Source organism: Pinus tabuliformis, chromosome 2_2 (assembly GCF_031772625.1).
Source record: "Pinus tabuliformis cultivar Carrire ecotype Pingquan chromosome 2_2, CPIR1, whole genome shotgun sequence".
In the NCBI taxonomy this organism is placed as follows: Eukaryota; Viridiplantae; Streptophyta; class Pinopsida; order Pinales; family Pinaceae; genus Pinus; species Pinus tabuliformis.
In genome coordinates, this window is record NC_142300.1 from 857,809,050 (window position 1) to 857,832,481 (window position 23,432).

The window sequence follows — 23,432 nt, forward strand, 5'->3', positions numbered from 1 at the left end:
GTGACGACAAGCAAAAGATTCAAAGGAAGCAGTCAGACGCTTTGCCTCATCTAAAATGTGCCTCAATGTAAATGCATGACAATGTGATGTATCAGTCAGCCAATTGCAAACTATTTTGGAATCTCCAAACAGCTGAAGATGTCTACATTGTTTTTGAATGGCAAAGTGAATGAGGTGTTTGGCAGTGCATAGTTCAGAAAAGTTATTAGTTCCTCTGCCTAGGGGGATTTGAATTTTGTAGCTGTGTGTGTCTTTGATATATAATACAGCTCCTCCCCCACAGCCCATTTCTTGTGCAGACCCGTCGAAAAAAGCCCATGGTTTTGTTTTGTCAATGTCCAAGGGTTTTAGGATGCGTACAGGTCCCGGGTTATTATCCTCAGGAATCAAGTTATAATCTGCAATGGTGTGTTGAAGGATGGTAGGCCAGTGTGGAGCTCTGAGGTTAAAGATTGCCTGATTCCGGGCAATCCATATTGCCCAGCATGCAAGAAGAGGGATATTGATGGCCTTTCCAGAATGTTCTCGATTCCAATTCTCCCACGCTTCCATTACGCTGCTTCCATGCCAAGTATTCAGTTGCGGAATGTGGGATGTGATTCCTTGCCAAAGTTGCAGAGCAGTGCAGCAATTCAGAAATAGATGAGAGGTGCTTTCTTCCTCCTGTTGACATAGATGGCAGCGAAAGGGACCGTGGAAGGAACGCTTCATGAGATTGGTGCCCGTAGGTACCTTGTCAAATAAGACATTCCACATAAGCAATCGGGTACGCGGAGGAGATTTAAGCTTCCATATTACCTTCCATGCGGGATGGATAATGTGAGGTTTATGAGATTCCATAAGTCTTATATAGCCAAGCTTCGGCGTATATACTCCGTGTTTTGCATATGCCCAAATGATCTCATCTGTACCTTCTGTAAGCCTGATATGTGCTTGCGTGAGTGCATCCGTGTACTCAGCCCATACAATGTGCCATTGAACAGGGATATCAAGAGCTTGTGCGCTGTACCAGGCTTGTTGTAAAAAGGAGGAGTTAGCTTGATCGCCAATATGCATAATGGAGATGATACCCCTGTTATTTAGTAGTTCAATGAGATCTTCAGGGAGTCTGTGAGTATTCCCGCAACCAACCCAAGGATCTCGTCCTATTCGGACCATATTACCAGCCTTGATACGCCATGTTATGCCTTCTCTTATTAGGGGCAGAGTGCCAATAACGGCCTTCCATATGATAGATATATTATGTAATGGTCCATGTTGTCTGCATATCCAATCCAATACATTTATAGGTCTGATATACTTTGCATATGCAACTTTTGTCCATAGTCCATCTGAAGTAAGAAGTTGCCAACCAAGCTTTGCCGCCAGAGCCTTAGAGAAAAGATCGAGCCTTTTGATGCCCCAGCCCCCCCATCGTTTAGGCTTTGCAATGGTATCCCATTTGACCCATGCAAAGATTCTGCCCGGTTGATGGCCTTTCCAAAGAAACCGACTGCATATATGCTGTAATCGGTTGAGTATGCCTCTGGGGATCCAAGAGAGAGCCATCCAGTATACTGGTGTAGCTTCAATTACAGCTTTAATGAGAATCAATCGGCCGGCTCGAGAAAGGTATCTATGGTACCATACCTGAAGTCTCTTTTCCACCTTGGCAATGAGCCATAACCAATCAACAATTCTGTATCCATTTGGTTTCAGTCTAAAACCAAGATATTTGATGCCTTCCGCTAAGGTCAAGCTGTTAAATGGAAAACGCTGCTGTGCATAAGTGCTTTCATTGATAGAACAACCAAAAGAAGTAATGGTGGATTTGCTGTTGTTGATTTTCATACCAGTAGCTTGCTGAAAGAGAAGAAATGAGTTGTGGAGTATAGAGGAGTCTCCAATACTGCCATTCAAGAATATTAATATGTCATCAACAAATAATAAGTGAGTAAGGTATAGGTTATCTGCAAGCTTAATACCAGTTAGTTGATGGTGATTGCGTGCAGATAAGATAACCCTACTCAAGCCTTCCATAATGAGCAAAAATAACAGGGGGGAAAGTGGGCATCCCTGTCGGAGACCCCTTTCAGATGTGAAAAATGAGGTGGCTTCACCATTTAGCAGTACACTGTAGGATACATTAGTGATGCAGCTCAAGGTCCATTTGATGAAGGCATAAGGGAAACCCAGATGGGTGAGTAGCAGTCGTAGATAAAGCCAATTTGTTCTATCAAATGCCTTGGACAGATCCACCTTAAGGATCATTCCTTTTTGTTTCTTAATCTGCATGGTGTGCATAAGCTCTTGGGCAGTAGCAATGGCCTCGTGGATCTGTCTGTGGTTCAGGAATGCAAATTGTTCGGCTGATATGTGATGTGATAAGATGGGCTTGAGGCGATTAGCGATGATCTTTGCGATAATCTTGTAGAGGCAGTTGCAGAGAGATATAGGACGGAAGTCATCAAAGGATTGAGGGGCGTTCGACTTGGGGATGAGAGCTATGAAGGTGGATTTAATGGCAGATGATATACGGCCAGTGCTTCTGCTGTCTTCGACAATTCTCAGGAGATCATTGCCCAGGAGATCAAAGAATGCTAGATAGAATTCGATGGTCCATCCATCAGGTCCTGGGCTCTTATCTTTTTTGAACCATTTCAGTGTTGCCTCCAGTTCTGCCATTGTCACTTCCTTCTGTAGTTCCTCCGCGTCCTCTTGTTCAATGTATCTGGGGAAGAGTTCTGCCACTCTCATGATTTCCAGTATGTTGGCTTCTGTAGGGGCCTTGTATATGGCTTTAAAATGTTCTGTAGCCAGCCTGGCCAGATTCCGCTGTGAAGAGACAGTGACCCCTTGTTCATTCTTTAATTCCCAGATAGAATTTATTGCTTTGCGGCCATTTGCGAACTTGTGATAAAATTTTGTATTTGCATCTCCTTCAGTTAGCCAAATAGCTCGGCTCCTAAGACGCCAGCTCTCTTCCCTCTCCTTCAGAATTTGGGTGCGCTTTGCAATAAGGGAGGTATAAGTCTCCTTGCTTTCAGGGGATAGGAAAGTCCCATTAGATGAGTCTTCATATTCAACAATGACCCTTTCAGCCTCCTTTAAGGTCAAGTCATCCTGAATGCGCTTTCGGTGTGCCCAATTCTTAGTAAGCTTCTTGAGTTCTGTGAGTTTCCTTACAAACCCCTCTGATAAGTCCTCTCCTTCTCTAATGGCATTGGATTGCCAATAGTTATGCACCAATTGGATGTAAGAGGGATCTTGTAACCAAGCAGCATTAAATTTGAAGGGGCTCTTGATTTTATGGGACAGGTCATCTACCTCCAAGAAGATAGGCCTGTGATCTGATATTCCTCCTGTGCCTACCCATTGCCGAACTCTGGGGAGTTCGCTTACCAGGGGTTCCTTGATAAGGAATCTGTCCAGTCTTCTTGCCAGGCTTTGGTCTCCACATCGGTTGTTTGTCCATGTATACTGGAGTTTAGCAGACGGTATGTCTACCCAATGATGGTCCTCTAGTAGGCCGGATATAGTGTCAGTAAGTGTGTCGACCTGGGCAGAGTGCCCCCATGATTCACTATATCCAAGTGAGAAATTAAAGTCTCCTCCAAGTATAATTTTGTCTGCTTGAAAGACTTCTGATTCAAATAAAGCTCTCCAATAATTAGCTCGATCAGTACAAGGGCCATATACATTAATGATCCGGATGTCTCTAACTGCAGAATGTGCACTGATGTCAAGTCCTATAAACCCTCTTCCCCCAAAGGTGTTCTTAATCTCTGCCACTCTGTTGTTTACTCCAATGGCCAAACCCCCTGATCGGCCAGATGCGTCCAATGCCTGGAAGGTCCAGGAAGGGAACCAGGCTGAGAGGGTATGTATGAGGGTTTCAGCCTGACAGAGGGTCTCTTGAAGAAAAATGAAGTCCATCTGAGATGATAAGAGCAGTCTCCTAAGTGCTAGTTTTTTGGCTGTACTAGCAAAGCCCCGGCAATTGAAGGAGAGAAATTTCATGAGGGAAAGGGGGCTGGGCCATTCCTCGCTCTAAGGGCCCGGAGAATAGTCTGTTGTCGCCCGAGGGCGATTTCTTCGTCCGCTGTGTGCCTCGCTTTGGATATACGAGAGGGTCGTCCACGGGAATTTTTGAGAGACATGGACAAACGGGATAGGTCTAGTCCAAAAGCATCAGGTCCCCTGTCCTTCAGACGGGGTCGCAAGGAGTAGCGGGGGGGAGATGGAGATGAATTTAGAGATAAGGTGGCTAGCGTCGAAGAGATAATAGAGGGCGGAGCCACCGGGGGTGGATGAGGAAGAGAGCAGATGAGAGAAGTGTGCGGTCGATGATTCAGTGAAGGGGATGCCAAGGTAACAGAGGGTAATGTAGAATGATCAGATGCAGGGGCGCAGAGATGAGATGATATGCCTATTGTCATACATGAAGAAGGAGTAGACGGAGAGTGATTAGAGAACTTACCCGATTGCTCCAGGTCCTCTTGTTCGGTAGGAGGATGCACCGGTGCCGACGAGGATGGAGGCGGATCGTTTGGCTCCCCAGCATTGTCAGTAGTCTCTGTGCTCCGAGGTTCCTCCGCAGGCTGAGGATGGTCCGGTACACCAGGGGCACTGACAGGATGCGACTCAGAGGGGATGTTCAGAGGCTGTGGTGTAGCTTCCTCCGAGCCATTCGGAGCCGATTTCTTGAGGAGTGGGCAGTCTCTGTACAAGTGGCCCACTTTGTGACATCTGCGGCATCTGTAAGGAACGCCTTCATAGTCTATAATCTGCTTGCACTCTGTGTCCCTCCACTGAATGGTAATGTATTCCAGCAAGCCTCCTCTCGTGTCCAAGTTGATAAGAATTCTGGCATAGGCCATCATACCCGTCTGCTGAAAGGATTTGTCATAGCCCATGTATCCTCCAATGGCATTGCCAATCCTTTTGAATATGTCTTCTGACCAGTACTGGAGTGGAAGCCCTGGAAGACGGATCCATACAGGTCCAATACCAATTTGCTCCGTTTCAGGGTCAAATAACGGAGTCCATCTCTTCAGTAACACAGGGGCATGCTCAAAATGCCAATATGATGAAAGTACCCAGTTGGTATGGTCGGCACGCGCGAAGCGGAGTGCGAACCAGCCCCGCACGAAGGTCTGCACAAAGGGGGTTTCTACCAGATGGTGGCCCCAGACTTCCGCTGCCCATTGCTTCAAGCGTGCAGCCGAGTAGTTGCGGCCCCTGATGCGGCCGACCAATACACGATCCGCAAAGTCCATAGCCTCACCCCAGCGGATGTCGTCTTCCAACCTTAGAAAAACGTCCTCCTCTCTGGATTTAAAGCACTTATATTTCCTCTTTGGCCCCCGTGGAGGGTCTCTGAGGGGACGTTCAGAAGGGGGAGTGAAAGATTGCTGCGGGGTCGGGATATTGGGGGTAAACGATGGACCCAGAAAGCCGGAGGTCGAAGGGATTCCAGTGAGCGGAGGTACAACAGTAAAACTACCGGATGGAGGGCCGATGGAAACAGGGATACCAATAGCATGCCCAGAGTTAGGGGGGTTTAGATATTGGAGGGATTGGGAACCCGTAACCGGAGGATGTGAACCAGGGTTAGGGTTAATACAACTTGATACAAACCCTAGGGTAGCCGGAGAGTGCGGGGGCGTGGATAGTGCAGGCCAGGTCGGCGGGTCGTCCGGGAGGACCACCGGGATGTGCGGATGCGGTTCACAGAAAGAAATCGGCGGAAAAAGTTCAGGTGGTTCTGAGCTGTACATACCTCCGGAAGAATCAAGAGGAGTGCGCCAGATGGAGACCCCCTCCAATGGGTCCTCCGAATAATCTACGGCCTCGTTATCCTCCATAGCCAGCTGCGCCTAGGATCTGCAGACACCTCGGAACGGATAGTAGACGGGAGAAAATGACAGTTACAGATGGTAAACGGACCGTGCAGCACTCCGTCACAGTGCCTTCCAATGTCGGTGATTAACTGCCCGTGAAGATACCTGCAGGTCAACTGAAGTCCCGCGGTTGTGGTGAACGGTGAACGGCGATGGTGAGAGACGGTTGCACAGTTGGAGGGTTCGATCGCAGACTGCAGAAACAAACCCTAACCATAACCCTCGCTCAGACAAGGTCGCCCGGTCGCCATCTTCTCTCGCCGAAACATGTCAATGTTGATCTTATATATATATATATATATATATATATATATATATATAAGGAGGTTAAGTTTAAAGGTAGTTGAAAAAAAATAAAAAAATAAAAATTAATAATAATAATAATAATAAATCATAAATAAATAAATAATATTCATATATATATATATAATAAAAAAATATACCTGAAGGAATAAACTACTTAAAAAAAAGGTTGATTTAATTAAAAGAATATTAGCTCAGATAAAAAAAAAAAAAAAAAAAGCGACACAAATCAGGAAAAGGACCAAAAGAAAACCACAGAGCAAGAAGACAAGGCTCCAAAGGGGACAACGAAATTTGAAAGGGATAAAAAGGGGAGGAAGAAAAAGAAAGACTAGGAAGAAATCCTGATTTGTGTCGTTTTTTTTTTTTTAATTAAATCAACCTTATTCTTTTTTTTAAGTAGTTTATTCCTTCAAGTATATTTTATTATTATATATATATATATATATATATATATATTATTTTATTTTATTTGAATATTATTTATTTATTTATTATTATATTATTATTTATTTATTTATTATTATTATTAATTAATTAATTTTATTTTATTTTTTATTTTTTTATTTTTCAAGTATCTTTAAACTTAACCTTCTAATATATATATATATATATATATATATAATAATTATATATATATATATATATATATATATATATATATATATATATATATAATAAAAATAATTAAATAAATAATTTAATTTTAATAGTTATATGATAATATTTATATTTTCCAGTGAATTCTTTTAACGATTTATGAAACTATCTTTTTAATTTATTCATATAATTTATTTTATATATAGGTCCCTTGTTTACTTTTAATTTAATTTATAGCTGATTTGTTTGACCTTGGTCCCTAGTTTAATTTAGACGTTGTTTTAGTTAGTCGTTGGAAGCTCCCCTCAAGGTATTTAATTGGCAAAGATAGATCTGATTTTTCAACTTGTCATGAACACGGTTGGTTCGAAACGTGAATGTGATTTTCGCCGAAATTTCTTCTTATAATTATTATGAATCACAAAGCCCTCAATTCAACAATTAAATCCTCACATATTATTTGTTAGAATGTTGACTGGAAAAACTATTAAATTACTTTATTTATATTTATATAAAAGAAAATTATTTCGGAATTTAAGCTTTGTGATCCATAATTATGATTGTTGAGATATTTTAGGTACTAATCATACGAGGATAATTATTTCTTGGAAATTTGCCTTCCCTAATATAATATTATGTAAAATATTATTTTAATAATTCCAATAACAAAGTTTTAAAAGATTTTGTTTGGTAGAAAAGCTTTGGTTCATTAAAGACTAAATAACACACATAAAAGTATCCAAACCATGCTACAAATATCTTTGGTTCCACACAGCACCTGCAGACAGAAAATTTCAGACCAGGGCGGCTACGTTATCTTTGGTTCCACACCACACATAAGTTCCAAGTGGCCAAGGCTAGGTGGGCTGCCCATGTAAGATAATTCATTGATTTGGCACGCCGTTCATTATCTGGTTTGGATGGTTTTCTACATAAGTTCCAAGTGGCCAAGGCTAGGTGGGCTGGCCATGTAAGATAATTCATTGATTTGGCACGCCGTTCATTATCTGGTTTGGATGGTTTTCTAGCTGTTGCAACTCGGGTCGGAATTTTGCATATTGTTGCTCTCTCTCTCTGTAATGGCAGGCCTGGTCGTTTCACCGTTGGATTCCTGGAAGGGTCAGCTGCTTACCCCAATGTTCCTAAAACCCCAACTTCCAAACCATAGCCTTCCATCGGCATGGAGACAAGTCAGAATGATGGGAGGCGGTCCTCGCACGTTTCCTGGCGGAGTGACCAAATGGCAGTGGAAGAGAATGCAAGAGCAGAAATCCAAGCAGCTCCTCAAAGCCCGCCTCCTGAGAGAACGGCAGCTTTACGAAATGCGGAAGCGAGCAGAGCTCAGAGCAGCCACGGCCAATCTTGAAAAGCCCTGGGAAAAGCCCGCCAAAGCCCCTACTTTGTTCGCCGTTACGGCCGACGAGCAGCTCAAAGCCTTGGCCGACAGGTTTCAGAAGCCCGGGGGAATCGATCTCTGGACCGAGAAAGATGGACCGGAAAGCCTCGCTTTCGATGGGAAGCTCTCCGTTCGGAGCGCGACGCCGTACAGTAAGTTTAGCAGCATCGATGCCGACGATGCGAGGTCGTCCCGCTCACAGCAGGTCAGTGGATCGACTCCGGCCAGGCATAGGTATAGTTCTTCATCCTCTAATCAACAGCAATCAGACAAATACTCCAAAGTGACAAGAAGAGCGAGAAATAATAATGATACTCAGAAATCAACTGATTTCTCTAGAAGGCGCCAAATAAATTCGCTTGCGGGTTCTAATTTGGTAAAAAATGACGATTCATATACTTCCGACGTGGTGTATGATATCGGTTCGAACTCAAGACATGGCAAGAAAAGGGAATCGAAAGCAAGGCCTGGCAAATATTCTCAAAATCTTTGGGATTCGAACGCAAGACCTGGCAAATATTCTCAAAATCTTTGGGATTCGAACTCAAGACCTGGCAAGTATTCTCAAAACCCTCGGGATTTGAATGCAAGCGCTGGTAAATATGACAAAAAACAATCGTGATTATATGGATACCCGTCAAATTAGTCAAAACATGGAAGAGATCCACCGCAGCAGATCCACACATTGCATTCATATGACACGAATCCTTCTAAGAAAAGGAGAGACCATGCATTTGCCGGTTTTAATTTAGGAAACCAGTCCGAGCAAGTAGCATGCACTTTTTAAAATGTAAAGTGTGTTGTAATTTTAACCATCAAATAGCGTAGAGCTTGGTGGCCATCAAATTTCAAGTTGTGATGACGTAAATGAAGAGCTAAGTTGCGTGGTACCAATATGTTAACTAGGCGCTCGAAGTTGCTTGGTACTGGCATGCCAATTTGGTATGATGGTCCAGTGGGCTAATCTGTATTCGGGTTTTTGATCCGATCTGCCTGTATAGAGATGCATATATATGATAAATTTCATCTAAATTTTAAAAACTCCCCAGGAACAAGACATTCTTTCTTGCTTCCGTTCAAATTCAGTTGCAATTATTAATGTCCAATCCTCGACATCCTTTTCATATAGTTTTGACAATGCATTTAGAAATTATTAATTAATTTTGTAGCTTTTATAATCACATGTACTAATCTTTGTAACAGTTTCAAAACTTTCAGTTTGAATGTTTTTGTTTTGATCTATCTGTATAAATACGATTACAAAATTCCCTTGAACAAGACATTCTTACTTACATTCAATTTCGGTTGCAATTCATAATGTCCAATCCTCACTATCCTTTTCATATAATAGCCAATGCGTTCCAAAATTAATTTACTTTGTAACTTATGCAATCACAATTGAATAATCTTTATAACAATTTCAGAACTTTCAGTTTGTCTGCTTAGCATTACATTTCCAAACTTGGTTTGGATCTGCTTGTTTTCTAATGGTTTTAGGTAGAGCATAAATGGGGTTTAATAGAACCTTTACCATCATTGAGGGAATTGTTTAGTAGAATAGTATTACAATTGTAAATCGATTAATTAAGTAAAGTTTTCCCAGCCTCTTAACCTTATCCATAAGCTTGGATGAAGGTATCGGGCCGTCGGAGGTCGGTTAAAAGGGCAACAAAATTGGATCAGCCAAAGAATTAGGGCTTTCTTCGTCAAAAACTTTGTGTGGCTTATCTGTACCATTTATGGTGATATACAAATAGGTTTTTTTTAGTAAATGTGATAAAGATTCTCAGAGTAAATTATTGTAAGTTAAATTTGTACTCGATAACATCAGGTGTGTAGTACAATTAATGGTTTGCTGGATGATTTTTCATTGAGTTGGTGTGACTCAATGCTCAACAGTATATTGCACATGAACTTGTATTGCTTTAGGATGTATAATCAAGCCCCGTAATATAAATAAGATTGTCAGTTCCAGTGATGGGGGGAATTTTCCAAAGTGCCTTCAGATCCTCGGTGGTATTTAATTAATTTATTGCTCAGGATCCATTCTGGTACATATTTACGGACCACAAAATGGATCCAAAAAGGAACTGTTTTGGGATCTGTTTGGATTGTTTTTGCCATGCAGACCCATACCTAAACGGATCTAGGACAGATGCTGTTGTAAACTGAAGGCGTCATTCTTCTCGTGATAATTTTGAAACAGAAAATTCATTTATCTGTTTAGACATTGCAACTCAAATCAAATATATACATGTCTATAGTTCTGCCATTGTTTATCAAATGCATAACAATCTTTTCTCTCCTCTGCAGCTAGTTATGATTCATCTTTTCAAGTCAAATAGATTTGAAAGACACAGCTCATTAAATTCCATCTTTTTTCATTAAACTACAGAACTAAAAGAAGAAATATTGTCTTCTCTTCTACTTTAAAGATTAAAAATACCCAAACATGTTGTGATACAGGTCAATGCATGTCATATTTAAATGTTCAAATCCATTCACAAACTTTCAACTCATTAGCTTGCAGCTTGCTTCTATGACTAACACAATAAAGTTAAAAACAAGGAATATAAAGATATGTGGGGATTCTTTTACTCTCAAAATCATAGTGCACATTGCCTATTCATACAGATGTAAGAGAACCTTTCACTGATAAACAGCTTAAAATGGAGTAGTCTAACAAGGCGGAGGAATTGCCCGGTTTCGTCACCGCCTTGAAAACATACGGCTCCGGCCACAGGCAATTCCTCCGCCCTCAGTCACCTTTCGCGAGCTCCGCTACCCTCTGCCACCGTTCCACCCACCACCGTGGAACATTAATTCGTCTCACAAAATTCTGAGCGCGGGTATGGCAATTCGAATTTGCCCCAAACCAATTCCCATTTCGCTCATTTGCATTCGAATTTTCTCAGAGAAGAAAACTTGCTCAACCATCCTCAAGGCCAGGGGTTCATTTTGGGCTACATGAGGACAGGCTTCTAGAGTGAGTTTCTGACAGTCCATAATACTGCAAAGCGTATCATGTTCAGCTTTTGTAAGGGAAAGATGTGCCATCAGTGATCACCTCACAACATTTGAAGGACGCAAATCTCTGTTTGTACATGAAGTGAAGCTAAACTATTAGCCAATGGCATGGCAAGGAATTTCATGCCATTACTGGCACAAGGATGGAGATATTACAAAAAACACAGACTTTGCTATAGCCGTAATATCCTGCATTGTCTCCATTATCAGAGTAACTTGTTATTTACGACTGTTGCTTTTACTCTGGGCAATGAAGTCACGCCATCGTCAATGCCAACTCAAAATGTCAATGAAAGATCACTCGGCAAAAATGGATTCTGTGAGGCGAGCAGAGATATTAAAACATTCTGTGAGCAAGGAAATTGAACGAGGCAATGGGTTTTTTACATGTTATGGATCAACAGCGAATTAAGCTAGACCTCACTGTTTATAATTCTTTATTGCAGACGTGTATTGACATGAAAGCAGTAGCAGAGGGCAGGCTAGTTCATGAATATATGGTCAAAGATGGGTTTAAATTAGATACAAATTTGAAAACCAAACTTATTATCTTGTATGCTAAATGTGGTAGTCTTGTTTATGTACGCCAAGTGTTTGACGAAATGTTTGAAAGAAGCGTGATCACATGGACTGCCATGATTGCAGGATATGGTCAACATGGGTATGCTGAAGAAGCCCTATTGTTGTTTTCCAATATGCTAAGGGTTGGAATCAAGGCTAATCAGTATACTTTTGCAAGTGTTCTGCGGGCTTGTGCGTGATCATGGGCTCTGGAACAGGGAAAACAGATACACTGTAGCATCCTTTTTTTTTAGACAAAGTTCGGGTGCTATATATTGATCTGAAAAAAAGAGGAGGCTGTTCGCCTTACATATAGTGCTTCATGAGCATTCTGGATCCAAGGAATTACAAAAAGGTTCTCTTCCTTGATCCTTGTTCTAGCATTCCTGCCTCTGAGGCTTCTTAAACTACTGTAAATCCGGACAAACTGCAGACACCAAAATTTACAACTACATAACATAATTAATCTATCTCTATGTGACTGATCTTCCTTGCAGTGGACGCTTCTGGGTTAGGATCTGGCTCATTCTGTTTAGCGCTAGAAGAGGATGGAGCATCTTTGAAATGTTTGTCCATCATGAATTTGAGGACAGTGATCGATTCTTCAGCATGGCTACATCTATTGGCCAGGTTGTTAAATTGCTCATGTAAGGAGCTGACTCTGTGAAGGAATAGATTTATCTCAGCCCGATATTTCTCATTAAGAATTCGGTATTGGTCTTCCAGTCTTGCCTCCAGACTTCGCACTTGATCCTCCAAGGCCCGCTGTTGAGCTCGCAGTTCCTCAAATTCAGCCTGAAGATCTCTACAATGAAAGCAGTCTTCCGGGCGATCCATTAACGCTGGATGGTTCTTGCCTGCTCTATTCACTTCTTTAACACAGGAACTCAGGTCTCTCTGCTTATTGCAAGCTACTTCCACAGCGCGCGCAGGGCTGCTGTGATTTTGTTGGCTCCCACGAACTGTCTGAAGATAGGCGGATGCGGATTTGCTCGTCTGCTCGTGGACACAGGCGTTCTCAATGTGTTGGAGGTTCATGTAGCCCCATCTATATATAGAAACTGTCCTCAGGCTAGAGGAGCGGGAAAGAGCCCATTTACATCTCCCAATGCTCCAGTTCATGGTCAAAGACTTATCCTGAATCGCACAAGTGGTCTGCCTACGAGGACGATTTTTACCTGCGTTTCGCTTGATTCCCATACTCTGAGGATACACTGTAGCATCCTTAAGACAAGGTTTCGGTCGTATTTATTTGTGGAAAGTGCTCTTGTTGATATGCACTCGAAATGCGGAAGTATAGAGGATGCACGCCGAGTGTTTGACAAAATGTTTCAACGAGACGTGGTTTCATGGAATGCAATGGTTGCAGGTTATGTTGTGCAAGGGGATGCTGACAAAGCCTGGAGACTCTTCTGTCTAATGCAGCAGGCAGGAATGAAGCCTGATCAATTTACTTTCGGCAGCATACTACGAGCGTGTAGCAGCTCAGCAGCCTTGGAAAAGGGTAGCCAGGTTCATGCTTGCGTTATCAGGATGGGTTTTCAATCATATTCTGTTGTGGGAGGGGCACTTGTTGATATGTATGCCAAGTGTGGCAACATGGACAATGCACGTGTTATATTTGAATTGATGTCCCCAAAAGATGTGATCGCTTGCACAGCGATGATTACTGGTTATGCTCAACAACACGGTCATGATGAAGAGGCATTATCAATCTATTATGAAACGTGGCGTGCTGGTATAAAACCAGACCATGTTATGTTTTCTAGTGTTCTCAGTGCATGTGCTGGCCTTGCAGCCCTGGAGCAGGGCAGGCAAATCCATGCTCACATTTTTAAAGTTGAATCTGAGTCGTATATTGTTTTGGGGAACGCTCTTGTTGATATGTATGCAAAATCCGGGAGGATAGAAGATGCACGGCATCTCTTTGACACAATGCATGAAAGAAATGTGGTTTCATGGACTACCATGATTACAGGATATGGCAAGCATGGTCATGGAAAGGATGTTCTCCAACTTTTTGAGCGAATGCAACAGATGGGCATAAAGCCTAACGATGTTACCTTTTTGGCTGTTCTGTCTGCCTGCAGCCATGCAGGCTTAGTGGATGAAGCATGGCAATATTTTAATTCCATGATTCAAGATCACCATATTACTCCAAGAGCAGAGCACTATGCCTGTTTGGTTGACCTTCTTGGACGAGCTGGGAGCCTAGATGATGCACATAAAGTAATCAAAGAGAAAGTGCCTTTTGAGCCCAATGCTTCAATTTGGGGTGCCTTGCTTGGTGCCTGCAGAATCCATGGCAATGTTGAGCTAGGCAAATTAGCAGCTGGACACCTGTTTGAGCTAGACTCCCAAAACTCTGGTAATTATGTGATGTTAGCAAACATCTATGCGGCATCTGGCAGGTGGGCAGATGCAATAAAGGTTAGAAAAATGATGAGGGACAGAGGAATAAAGAAAGAAACTGGCTACAGTTGGATTGAAATCAAGAAGAGTGTATATACTTTTGTCGCGGGGGATAGATCACACCCTCAATCTGAGGGGATTTATGCAATGATAGATAACTTGACTAGTCAGATGAAGGAAATAGGGTATGTACCAGACACAAACTTTGTGCTGCATAACATAGAGGAAGAGCTGAAGGAATATATTCTTTGCCATCACAGTGAAAAGCTGGCCATTGCTTTCGGGCTTATTAGCACACCCCAAGGGACACCTGTACGAGTTGTAAAAAACCTTCGTGTCTGTGGTGACTGTCACACTGCCACCAAATTCATCTCCAAGATTGTTCAGAGGGAAATTGTAGTTAGGGTCAGGCGTTCGAACTCGGCTAACTGCTGAATTAGCTTCAGAATGTGAGGAACATCTTCTTTGTTTCTATTGTCCTTCACTTGTGCCAAGTGAGGTAGTCAAACATTTAAAAAATTAAACCAAATAAAAAACTTTAAAACAGTAAGTGCATATGATGAATTTTGAACCACCTTCCATACAGGAACACAAACTAAGCATATAAACGAAAGAGTATTGTTGAAGCAAACCAAGTTCACCATGCTAAGATATTCAAAATTCAAGTATTAACAAAATGTGTAGAAATTGAAAACTACTATTTAACATGACAGAAAAGGCTTAGAAAATTTTCCTCGTTTTTTGCAAGAGGTTTTTAACCCAGGTATGATACATAAAAGCTTGCCATAAATGTTCCAAGTTACATGTAAGAAGTGAACATTCCTGTATATCAACTGAAAGCAGAGGCAATCCAAAGAGTAATTATAGATAAACCAACCTGTATAACCTTTCTGTAGATTTTATCTTATTCGTGCAATCCAATCAGAAGAATAAGAATCAAATTTAGATTGAACAAAGTTATCATTATTTCATTAACAATCTAACAGAGAAATGAAGCAGTGATAATACAGAATCCTCATTTGTTTATAATATTTCCAAAAGATTATATCTACCTTGGAATTTATCGCATTTCTAAGTGATCTACATATTTCTATTAACAAGTTTAATGTAAAAGGGAATAAACTAGTAACTTTCGAAACAATCACAGGAATAATGATTTTGAAAAACAGAAGAAAACACATTTTTTATCATTCCTTGGTAGCAAATGTGTACAACTTCCACCATTTTTATGCTCCATATATCCTCATTATGTTTACATTCTTGACAAAACTTTTAATTTGCATTCACTGTGCTGTGTGATTGGCTTCTGTCTAGTCTATATAGCACCAATTAAATTTGGCTTATTTGCATTCTACAAAATTAGGCCTGCAGCATCTATTCATAGAGCAATCATTTTTAACTAGGCAAGAGTTCAAAGCTTCTAAACCTGACAGCATATGTAAAGAAGAGACTTATAAAATACTACATCATTCAAGCAATGAATTATGAACTGGAGAATAGCTAAAGGCCAATAAATCATCCAACTAGCAGCATCCATATCAATTTAAAGACTGGATACAACATGGACAGAGAATTTTGAGCTGGTACGAGCTTTTTTGCATTAATCCTGAGAAGATTTCCCTTACCACCAACACCTGCCATGCACAGAGTTTGAATATATTTTCAAATTCAATTTATAGTTCAAACATTATTACCATGTCGTATCAAATTTGATTCCCTCAAGTTACAGACTTCTCATCAAGGGAAAAAACAACAATTTGAAAAACAATTTAAATTTTACAGAGACTAATTCAAATTGCAGTTCAGAATCCTCTCTCTTTCCATCTTCAGTGGAAGTTTGACACCGAGAGACCCAAAATGTTACCCACTTTCCAGCATACATTGACAATCACTAGACCAAACAAGTTTTGTAAAAATTACACAAGCAAAATTGATTCTGCTCCTTAACCTTGCATTGATTGCCAATCCCACTACCTTAGATCAACTTGCCACTTGCCATCAAAGTTAAGTGGGTAGTTAATGGTAAATCAACAAGGGATACAATCCATTGTTGCATAGGGACGGATTCATGGAAGTCTTACCCAGATAAGTGCCAGGCTGACAGCATACCTTAACAATCATTAAAGCACACAACTTTTGCAAGAATCACACATCAGCTAAATTGATTCTGTTCCATCAGCTTGTGTCTGCTGCCAATCCCACTACCTCATATCAACTTCCCATCAAAGTTCAATTGGGTACTAAATGGTAAATCAACAACAGATAGGAGCCATTTGTTGCATAGGGACAGAATCATGGATTGTAATTGAACATAATTGTTTGCTCTTGACTAAAATTACAAGTTTCAAAACCATTGGTCATAATAGAACACACAGTATGCACAATATCCTATGTTCCACCAAGTTTCCAGGGCAGCAGAGTGCGTGAGTGGAGAAACACACATGGGGGACATGTGGGAAACCCCAAATTTTAGGGAAATTCATGGGGGACGGGCGCATCGGGGCCCCTAACATAGGGATCCCCATATGATAAAATCTCAACAACATCGATTCAACCCATGAAAATTCATCAATGTACAATCGAGTGGAAATGCTACAATCCAAAATCTGGAAAACTGTTAAGTCCACTGAAATATGAATGAGATATGAAATTTTACTTTCTCCATATGAAGTCCAATGAGATTGGCACCTCTCAAACATCTTGAAATAATTAATATTACCATTAATTACCAAGGTCACAAACTCCTCAAAACTCAATCCCCTATCTTTGTTCTGTCTTATCAGGTCAGGAATCATTTCCCATGTGTTTCCCCTTATCTTTTTTCTGTGGATGGGGGGTGTAGCTGGGCAAAAGCATCCCCCACACTCGGGAATCATTTCCCTGAGCTTCCCCAAAAGTGGGACATACAGCCCCTGAAGTATGGGAAACACACTAGGGGGCACATCCCCATGGAACACTGGCAATATCTAAACCAAACCCACTAACTAATGAATTTAATTAATATCTTCGTCCATCAATCCATTCAAAATTGGATTTTAAAATATAATGCCAAGTTGAATTGTCATCAGCCCCAGCAAATACCAGCCTTTACCATCTTTGTTTGTCATATATCACTTGCCAGTCATTTGACATGTGGGATGATCCTTGAATACTGGGTGTCTACCACTAGTTGCTCTCTTCTATCAATAATGAAATGTAAAACTATGCAAATTGCTGAATTGCAGAGCATCCTCACATAATTGATACGCATACTAGACATGGCCACAAAACTCCTTCCATAGTTCCCCCCTTTAATCACACCCTCAATCTCCTAGTCATTATACAGGTGTGCTGCACAATAATTGTCCTAATCAAATTCAAGCCCAAATACCTATTTCATACTACTCTATGCAATCACTTCAACTCTAATTTATGCCATAGGTGTTCCCAGCTGTAACAGTAAAATGATTGAAGTTACTTGCCATCAAAAGCTCACCACACAGGATTTATTGTTTTTCAACATCAATCATGATACAAGGAATACCTGAACAGTGGATGGCGATATACCTTCAGGGACTTCATGTACAATGAGCATGTAAACATGCTCCTATGATCCACCGATGCAATTAACTGCAGTCAGCTTCTTGCAGGAGATAAGTCAAAGGCAACACTATGATAAACAAAGCCCCGGCATTCACACATATAGTTGTGGAAATTGTCAAATAGTTTGATTGATATATGTGAAAGTCACGGTAAATATAGCATGAACATTTTATGTCTACTCCATATACCCATCTTTCCTGCCTTTAAAAAGAAATATAATTTGATGCAATTGTTTTCCCAATCTAAACCAAACTGAATATAATAGAATTCCAGATATTCCCATGAACAATAGAAGAAAACAAAAAGTTGATTTAGGATTGATAACAAGAACCATAAAGCAAAGACAATAGCAAGAATGACAACAAATGAGCTTCCTTCTCGTACCAAATGAGCTTATGCTATATTTTTACTGAGCATTAGTAATCCTCAAAAGATGAGCTTGAATCCTTTTAATGGCAGAAATGTGTAGTGGCCAGTGGATATGCTAAAAAAGGGGTTCTCTTCTCTGCAACAATTCTCCAATAAAAGAAATAATTGAAATCTTACGGTAATGCCTGCTTACCAAGTTCAAGCTGTGTAGAACTGGAATCATGGGGTAGTTTGATTGGTATATGTGAAAGTCACAGTGAATATAGCATGAACATTTTATGTCTACTCCATATACCCATCTTTCCTGCCTTTAAAAGAAATATAATTTGATGCAATTGTTTTCCCAATCTAAACCAAACTGAATATAATAGAATTCCAGATATTCCCATGAACAATAGAAGAAAACAAAAAGTTGATTTAGGATTGATAACAAGAACCATAAAGCAAAGACAATAGCAAGAATGACAACAAATGAGCTTCCTTCTCATACCAAATGAGCTTATGCTGAGATCATTTTTACTGAGCATTAGTAATCCTCAAAAGATGAGCTTGAATCCTTTTAATGGCAGAAATGTGTAGTGGCCAGTGGATATGCTAAAAAAGGGGTTCTCTTATGGCAGAATATAAAAAATGATGAAAAAAGCTCATTAAATATACCTTGTGGAATTCTAGAACCTAAAACTCTGTTTCAAATAATTGAACGCCATCAATATTTTTAAATGCCGTCAAATTTTATAAATTCTGTTAAGGGAAATGAGCAAGGAAAAATTTCTTGGAACATTTATAAAGTGTAATGTAAAATGGGATTTTGTAGTTCCTAGAAAATGCATAAGCCATTTCAACTATCAGGGGCAGGTGGGTATACGAATACTGTCATTACTATATGCATCGCAGAGCCATTTGATCAACAGCGGAAATATGGTGAGGGGAGCAGATTTCAAAGAATGAATCAGTGTTTTCATTGGCATGTTTGAGGAACATAGATGGAATAGAGTGGACACTTGCAAGGATCTTCCTTATTAGCTTAAATTGGTTAATTAATAATTTAAAGGGGTTACCATTGGAATGATAAGTACAGTGATTGCAACGGATCTGCTTTACTGACATAAAAAGGAAGATACCAAAATGGAGTGGAGCTGAACATCAAAAGTTTGGAATATAACAAATTGCTAGCAAGAAATTCACTGCAATGGATTTCATTATATTCAATTTATTACAAAATGCTAGAACTGTTTCCTCAAGACTGTGGAAACTGCCACAGTATTGAATAATACTTCCCTCGTGCTTCCAGAGCATCATTTCATGTAATGATGCTTATACAAAAGGTAAATTAATCTATCACAGCTTTATCACTTGCTGTACAACTGGAAGTTGGAAAACCATGGACTAGATAAAATACAAGTCTTCAACCATGACCATCACTTCCATGATGCATTTTACAACAAAAAATATTTGTATAGATAAACATTGTGTGCTTGGCAAAAGACCACATTGTGTGCTTGGATGAGAATTGCATGCTTGGAAAAAGACCACATTGTGTGCTTGGCTGAGAATTTATGTCTTCCACATTGAGGTTCAATGCATGGACAATCCTGGTTGGAAGCAGAACTGTAGAACAACCTGAAAAAAAGAGCATCCACGTTAAAATTTTGAAAACTAATCAACACCATCATTATCCTAGCAAACAATAAACTATATGTGATCAGGAACATCAACAGGCATATATACACGAGCACACAAGATCAAAATAAACACTTTAACCGAACACAAAACTAAAAGATAACAACTGACATTGATTTGGGCAATAGGACAGTTAACACTTTATCACAAGCATAAAAGGACAGAACATTGTTTAGTGAACATCAACAAATCATGAAGAGGGCATGTTCAAAATAACATAACAATCTATTACGCTATCATATACTATTCCATGAAGGCAAAATCAGCTTGATGAAGTCATGAAAATCCAACGAGATCTCTGACTAGAGGCAAGGAATCAAAAATCCAACAACAAAAAACGCAATGATAAGGTTCAAACCTCATTGGCCTTTGACCATGACAATGTCCAGGTTGTTTATGGGATTAAAATATTTAAAAAATAAAATAAAAATAAATACATAAGGGTAACAAGAAGCATGAAAAAACAGGGTAATGAGAATAACCTTGTTTCACCTAAAATAATGGAAAACTTAGAAGCAAGAAAGCCATAATTGTCACCAACAAAGCTAGGATGAGATAAAATTCAACAATAGGTCTATGTAGTATGAATAAATCAATTCTGTGGAACAAGAGGCAGATAATGGAAAGGTACAAGATTATTCTCATATTCCTGAACATTATTTTGAGTAGTGTGACTTTCCTTTAGACATTCCTATGGAAAAGGATATCATCAAAGCATCAAAATAAGAGGTAACAGAACTAGAAGTTTTAGAGAGACATATCAAAAGAGAGAATGAAATGCTCAGAGAGAAAAACCACAAGATTTTGAAAAGGATGTATCACTGGTAGCATAAAAATTTCAACCTCAAGAAATATAGGAGGGAACTACACTTAAAGATCAAAATTATGAACGAAAATATATTAGTGAGGAAGCCTAGATGGTTTGTTGCCATGAAAAATAAGGGCACCCAAAACAACCTGGACATTGTCATCTAACCATCTGAAACCATACTCTAAATCAAGAAGTTGACAAAAAAATTGCAATTTTGTCAAATTGCATGAGGACATGCACTAAATTAAGTATGGGGAATGATGGGCCCATAATTAGTAACATTTTGTCATTTTTCTACATTAGTCTGATCTCTTTTACCTTGTAGAAACCCTCATAATCATCTTTCCTACATCATTTTGTCATATTCCATATGAACTAAAGAAGGTTCTACAAAGGTAATAATTTTGTTATTCTTCGTTTTATATGTTTTTCTTTGTAAAATTAGGCTAATATGCAAGTATTGTAGAAATTAACAATTTATGTAGCTCATCTATTAATCTGTAGTAGAATCCAAGGTTAGTAATGATTTTGAAGTAGTGAATTTGAATGAAGCACATGGATAAGTAGAAAAAGACTCCAATAAGGTGATCCATCCATCTGGTGTATCAAAGAAGCGATTGAGTCATCACGGTGGTGCAATCAAATCTTAGGTCAACCCATCACATGGCACAAAGCGTGAAGATAGATTACACTAAGATGATTATGTGGTAGAGCAACCAACATCAAATGATGAGATATCTTTATGTATCAAACATGTTAAGGAATAACACAATGATGGATTGAGTATGTGGTAGAGCAACCAACATCAAGTGATGAGATATCTTTATGTATCAAACATGTTAAGGAATAACACAATGATGGATTGAGTGTTCATATGCATTAATAGTGAGATACAAGCGAAGCATAGGGATTAAATTTGAAAAATATCAAATGGATACTTACTCATCATCCTCATTCTGATTTTGTTATTTTCAAAAACGATAGAAATTGACCTCACTTGGCACAGTGAAGGACAATAGAAACAAAGAAGATGTTCGTCACATTCTGAAGCTAATTCAGCAATTAGCCGAGTTCGAACGCCTGACCCTAACTACAATTTCCCTCTAAACAATCTTGGAGATGAATTTGGTGGTAGTGTGATAGTCACCACAGACACAAAGGTTTTTTACAACTTGTACAGGTGTCCCTTGGGGTGTGCTAATAAGCCCGAAAGCAATGGCCAACTTTTCACTGTGATGGCAAAGAATATATTCCTTCAGCTCTTCCTCTATGTTATGCACCACAAAGTTTGTGTCTGGTACATACCCTATTTCCTTCATCTAACTAGTCATCTATCATTGCATAAATCCCCTCAGATTGAGGGTGTGATCTATCCCCCGCGACAAAAGTATATACACTCTTCTTGATTTCAATCCAACTGTAGCCAGTTTCTTTCTTTATTCCTCTGTCCCTCATCATTTTTCTAACCTTTACTGCATCTGCCCACCTGCCAGATGCCGCATAGATGTTTGCTAACATCACATAATTACCAGAGTTTTGGGGGTCTAGCTCAAACAGGTGTTCAGCTGCTAATTTGCCTAGCTCAACATTGCCATGGATTCTGCAGGCACCAAGCAAGGCACCCCAAATTGAAGCATTGGGCTCAAAAGGCACTTTCTCTTTGATTAATTTATGTGCATCATCTAGGCTCCTAGCTCGTCCAAGAAGGTCAACCAAACAGGCATAGTGCTCTGCTCTTGGAGTAATATGGTGATCTTGAATCATGGAATTAAAATATTGCCATGCTTCATCCACTAAGCCTGCATGGCTGCAGGTAGACAGAACAGCCAAAAAGGTAACATCGTTAGGCTTTATGCCCATCTGTTGCATTCGCTCAAAAAGTTGGAGAACATCCTTTCCATGACCATGCTTTCTATATCCTGTAATCATGGTAGTCCATGAAACCACATTTCTTTCATGCATTGTGTCAAATAGATGTCGTGCATCTTCTATCCTCCTGGATTTTTCATACATATCAACAAGAGCGTTCCCCAAAACAATATACGACTCAGATTCAACTTTAAAAATGTGAGCATGGATTTGCCTGCCCTGCTCCAGGGCTGCAAGGCCAACACATGCATTGAGAACACTAGAAAACATAACATGGTCTGGTTTTATACCAACACGCCACGTTTCATAATAGATTGATAATGCCTCTTCATCATGACCGTGTTGTTGAGCATAACCAGTAATCATCGTCGTGCAAGCGATCACATCTTTTTGGGACATCAATTCAAATATAACACATGCATTATCCATGTTGCCACACTTGGCATACATATCAACAAGTGCCCCTCCCACAACAGAATATGATTGAAAACCCATCCTGATAACGCAAGCATGAACTTGGCTACCCTTTTCCAAGGCTGCTGAGCTACTACACGCTCGTAGTATGCTGCCGAAAGTAAATTGATCAGGCTTCATTCCTGCCTGCTGCAGACAGAAGAGTCTCCAGGCTTTGTCAGCATCCCCTTGCACAACATAACCTGCAACCATTGCATTCCATGAAACCACGTCTCGTTGAAACATTTTGTCAAACACTCGGCGTGCATCCTCTATACTTCCGCATTTCGAGTGCATATCAACAAGAGCACTTTCCACAAATAAATACGACCGAAATCTTGTCTTAAGGATGCTACTGTGTATCTGTTTTCCCTGTTCCAGAGCCCATGATCGTGCACAAGCCCGCAGAACACTTGCAAAAGTATACTGATTAGCCTTAATTCCAACCCTTAGCATATTGGAAAACAACAATAGGGCTTCTTCAGCA

The 23,432-nt window shown here is 40.0% G+C and overlaps 2 protein-coding genes, 1 long non-coding RNA gene and 1 pseudogene across 3 annotated transcripts in view; 2 read left to right on the plus strand and 2 right to left on the minus strand.

The window, feature by feature from the left end:
- LOC149195683 (uncharacterized) overlaps positions 1-3,915 on the minus strand; it is a 39,242-nt gene extending 35,327 nt beyond the window's left edge. Inside the window, exons 1-2 of the mRNA XM_089407994.1 lie at positions 2,636-3,915; positions 282-1,888 (exon numbers count right to left, since the gene is read on the minus strand). Coding sequence (XP_089264120.1) covers positions 282-1,888; positions 2,636-3,915 — 2,887 coding nt within the window. The remainder of the gene's footprint in view (positions 1-281; positions 1,889-2,635) is intronic.
- Positions 3,916-7,521: 3,606 nt separating this feature from the next.
- LOC149195684 (uncharacterized) lies at positions 7,522-9,459 on the plus strand. Its single transcript, XM_089405404.1, has one exon. It carries the CDS (start codon positions 7,865-7,867, stop codon positions 8,801-8,803), a length of 939 nt encoding a protein of 312 aa, XP_089261530.1. The 5' UTR covers positions 7,522-7,864; the 3' UTR covers positions 8,804-9,459.
- Positions 9,460-12,615: 3,156 nt separating this feature from the next.
- LOC149195685 (putative pentatricopeptide repeat-containing protein At3g13770, mitochondrial pseudogene) lies at positions 12,616-14,616 on the plus strand (annotated as a pseudogene).
- Positions 14,617-19,581: 4,965 nt separating this feature from the next.
- Positions 19,582-23,432, minus strand: part of LOC149195686 (uncharacterized) — a 45,753-nt gene continuing 41,902 nt past the window's right edge. Inside the window, exon 2 of the long non-coding RNA XR_016255171.1 lies at positions 19,582-19,752. This is a non-coding gene — a long non-coding RNA (uncharacterized LOC149195686). The remainder of the gene's footprint in view (positions 19,753-23,432) is intronic.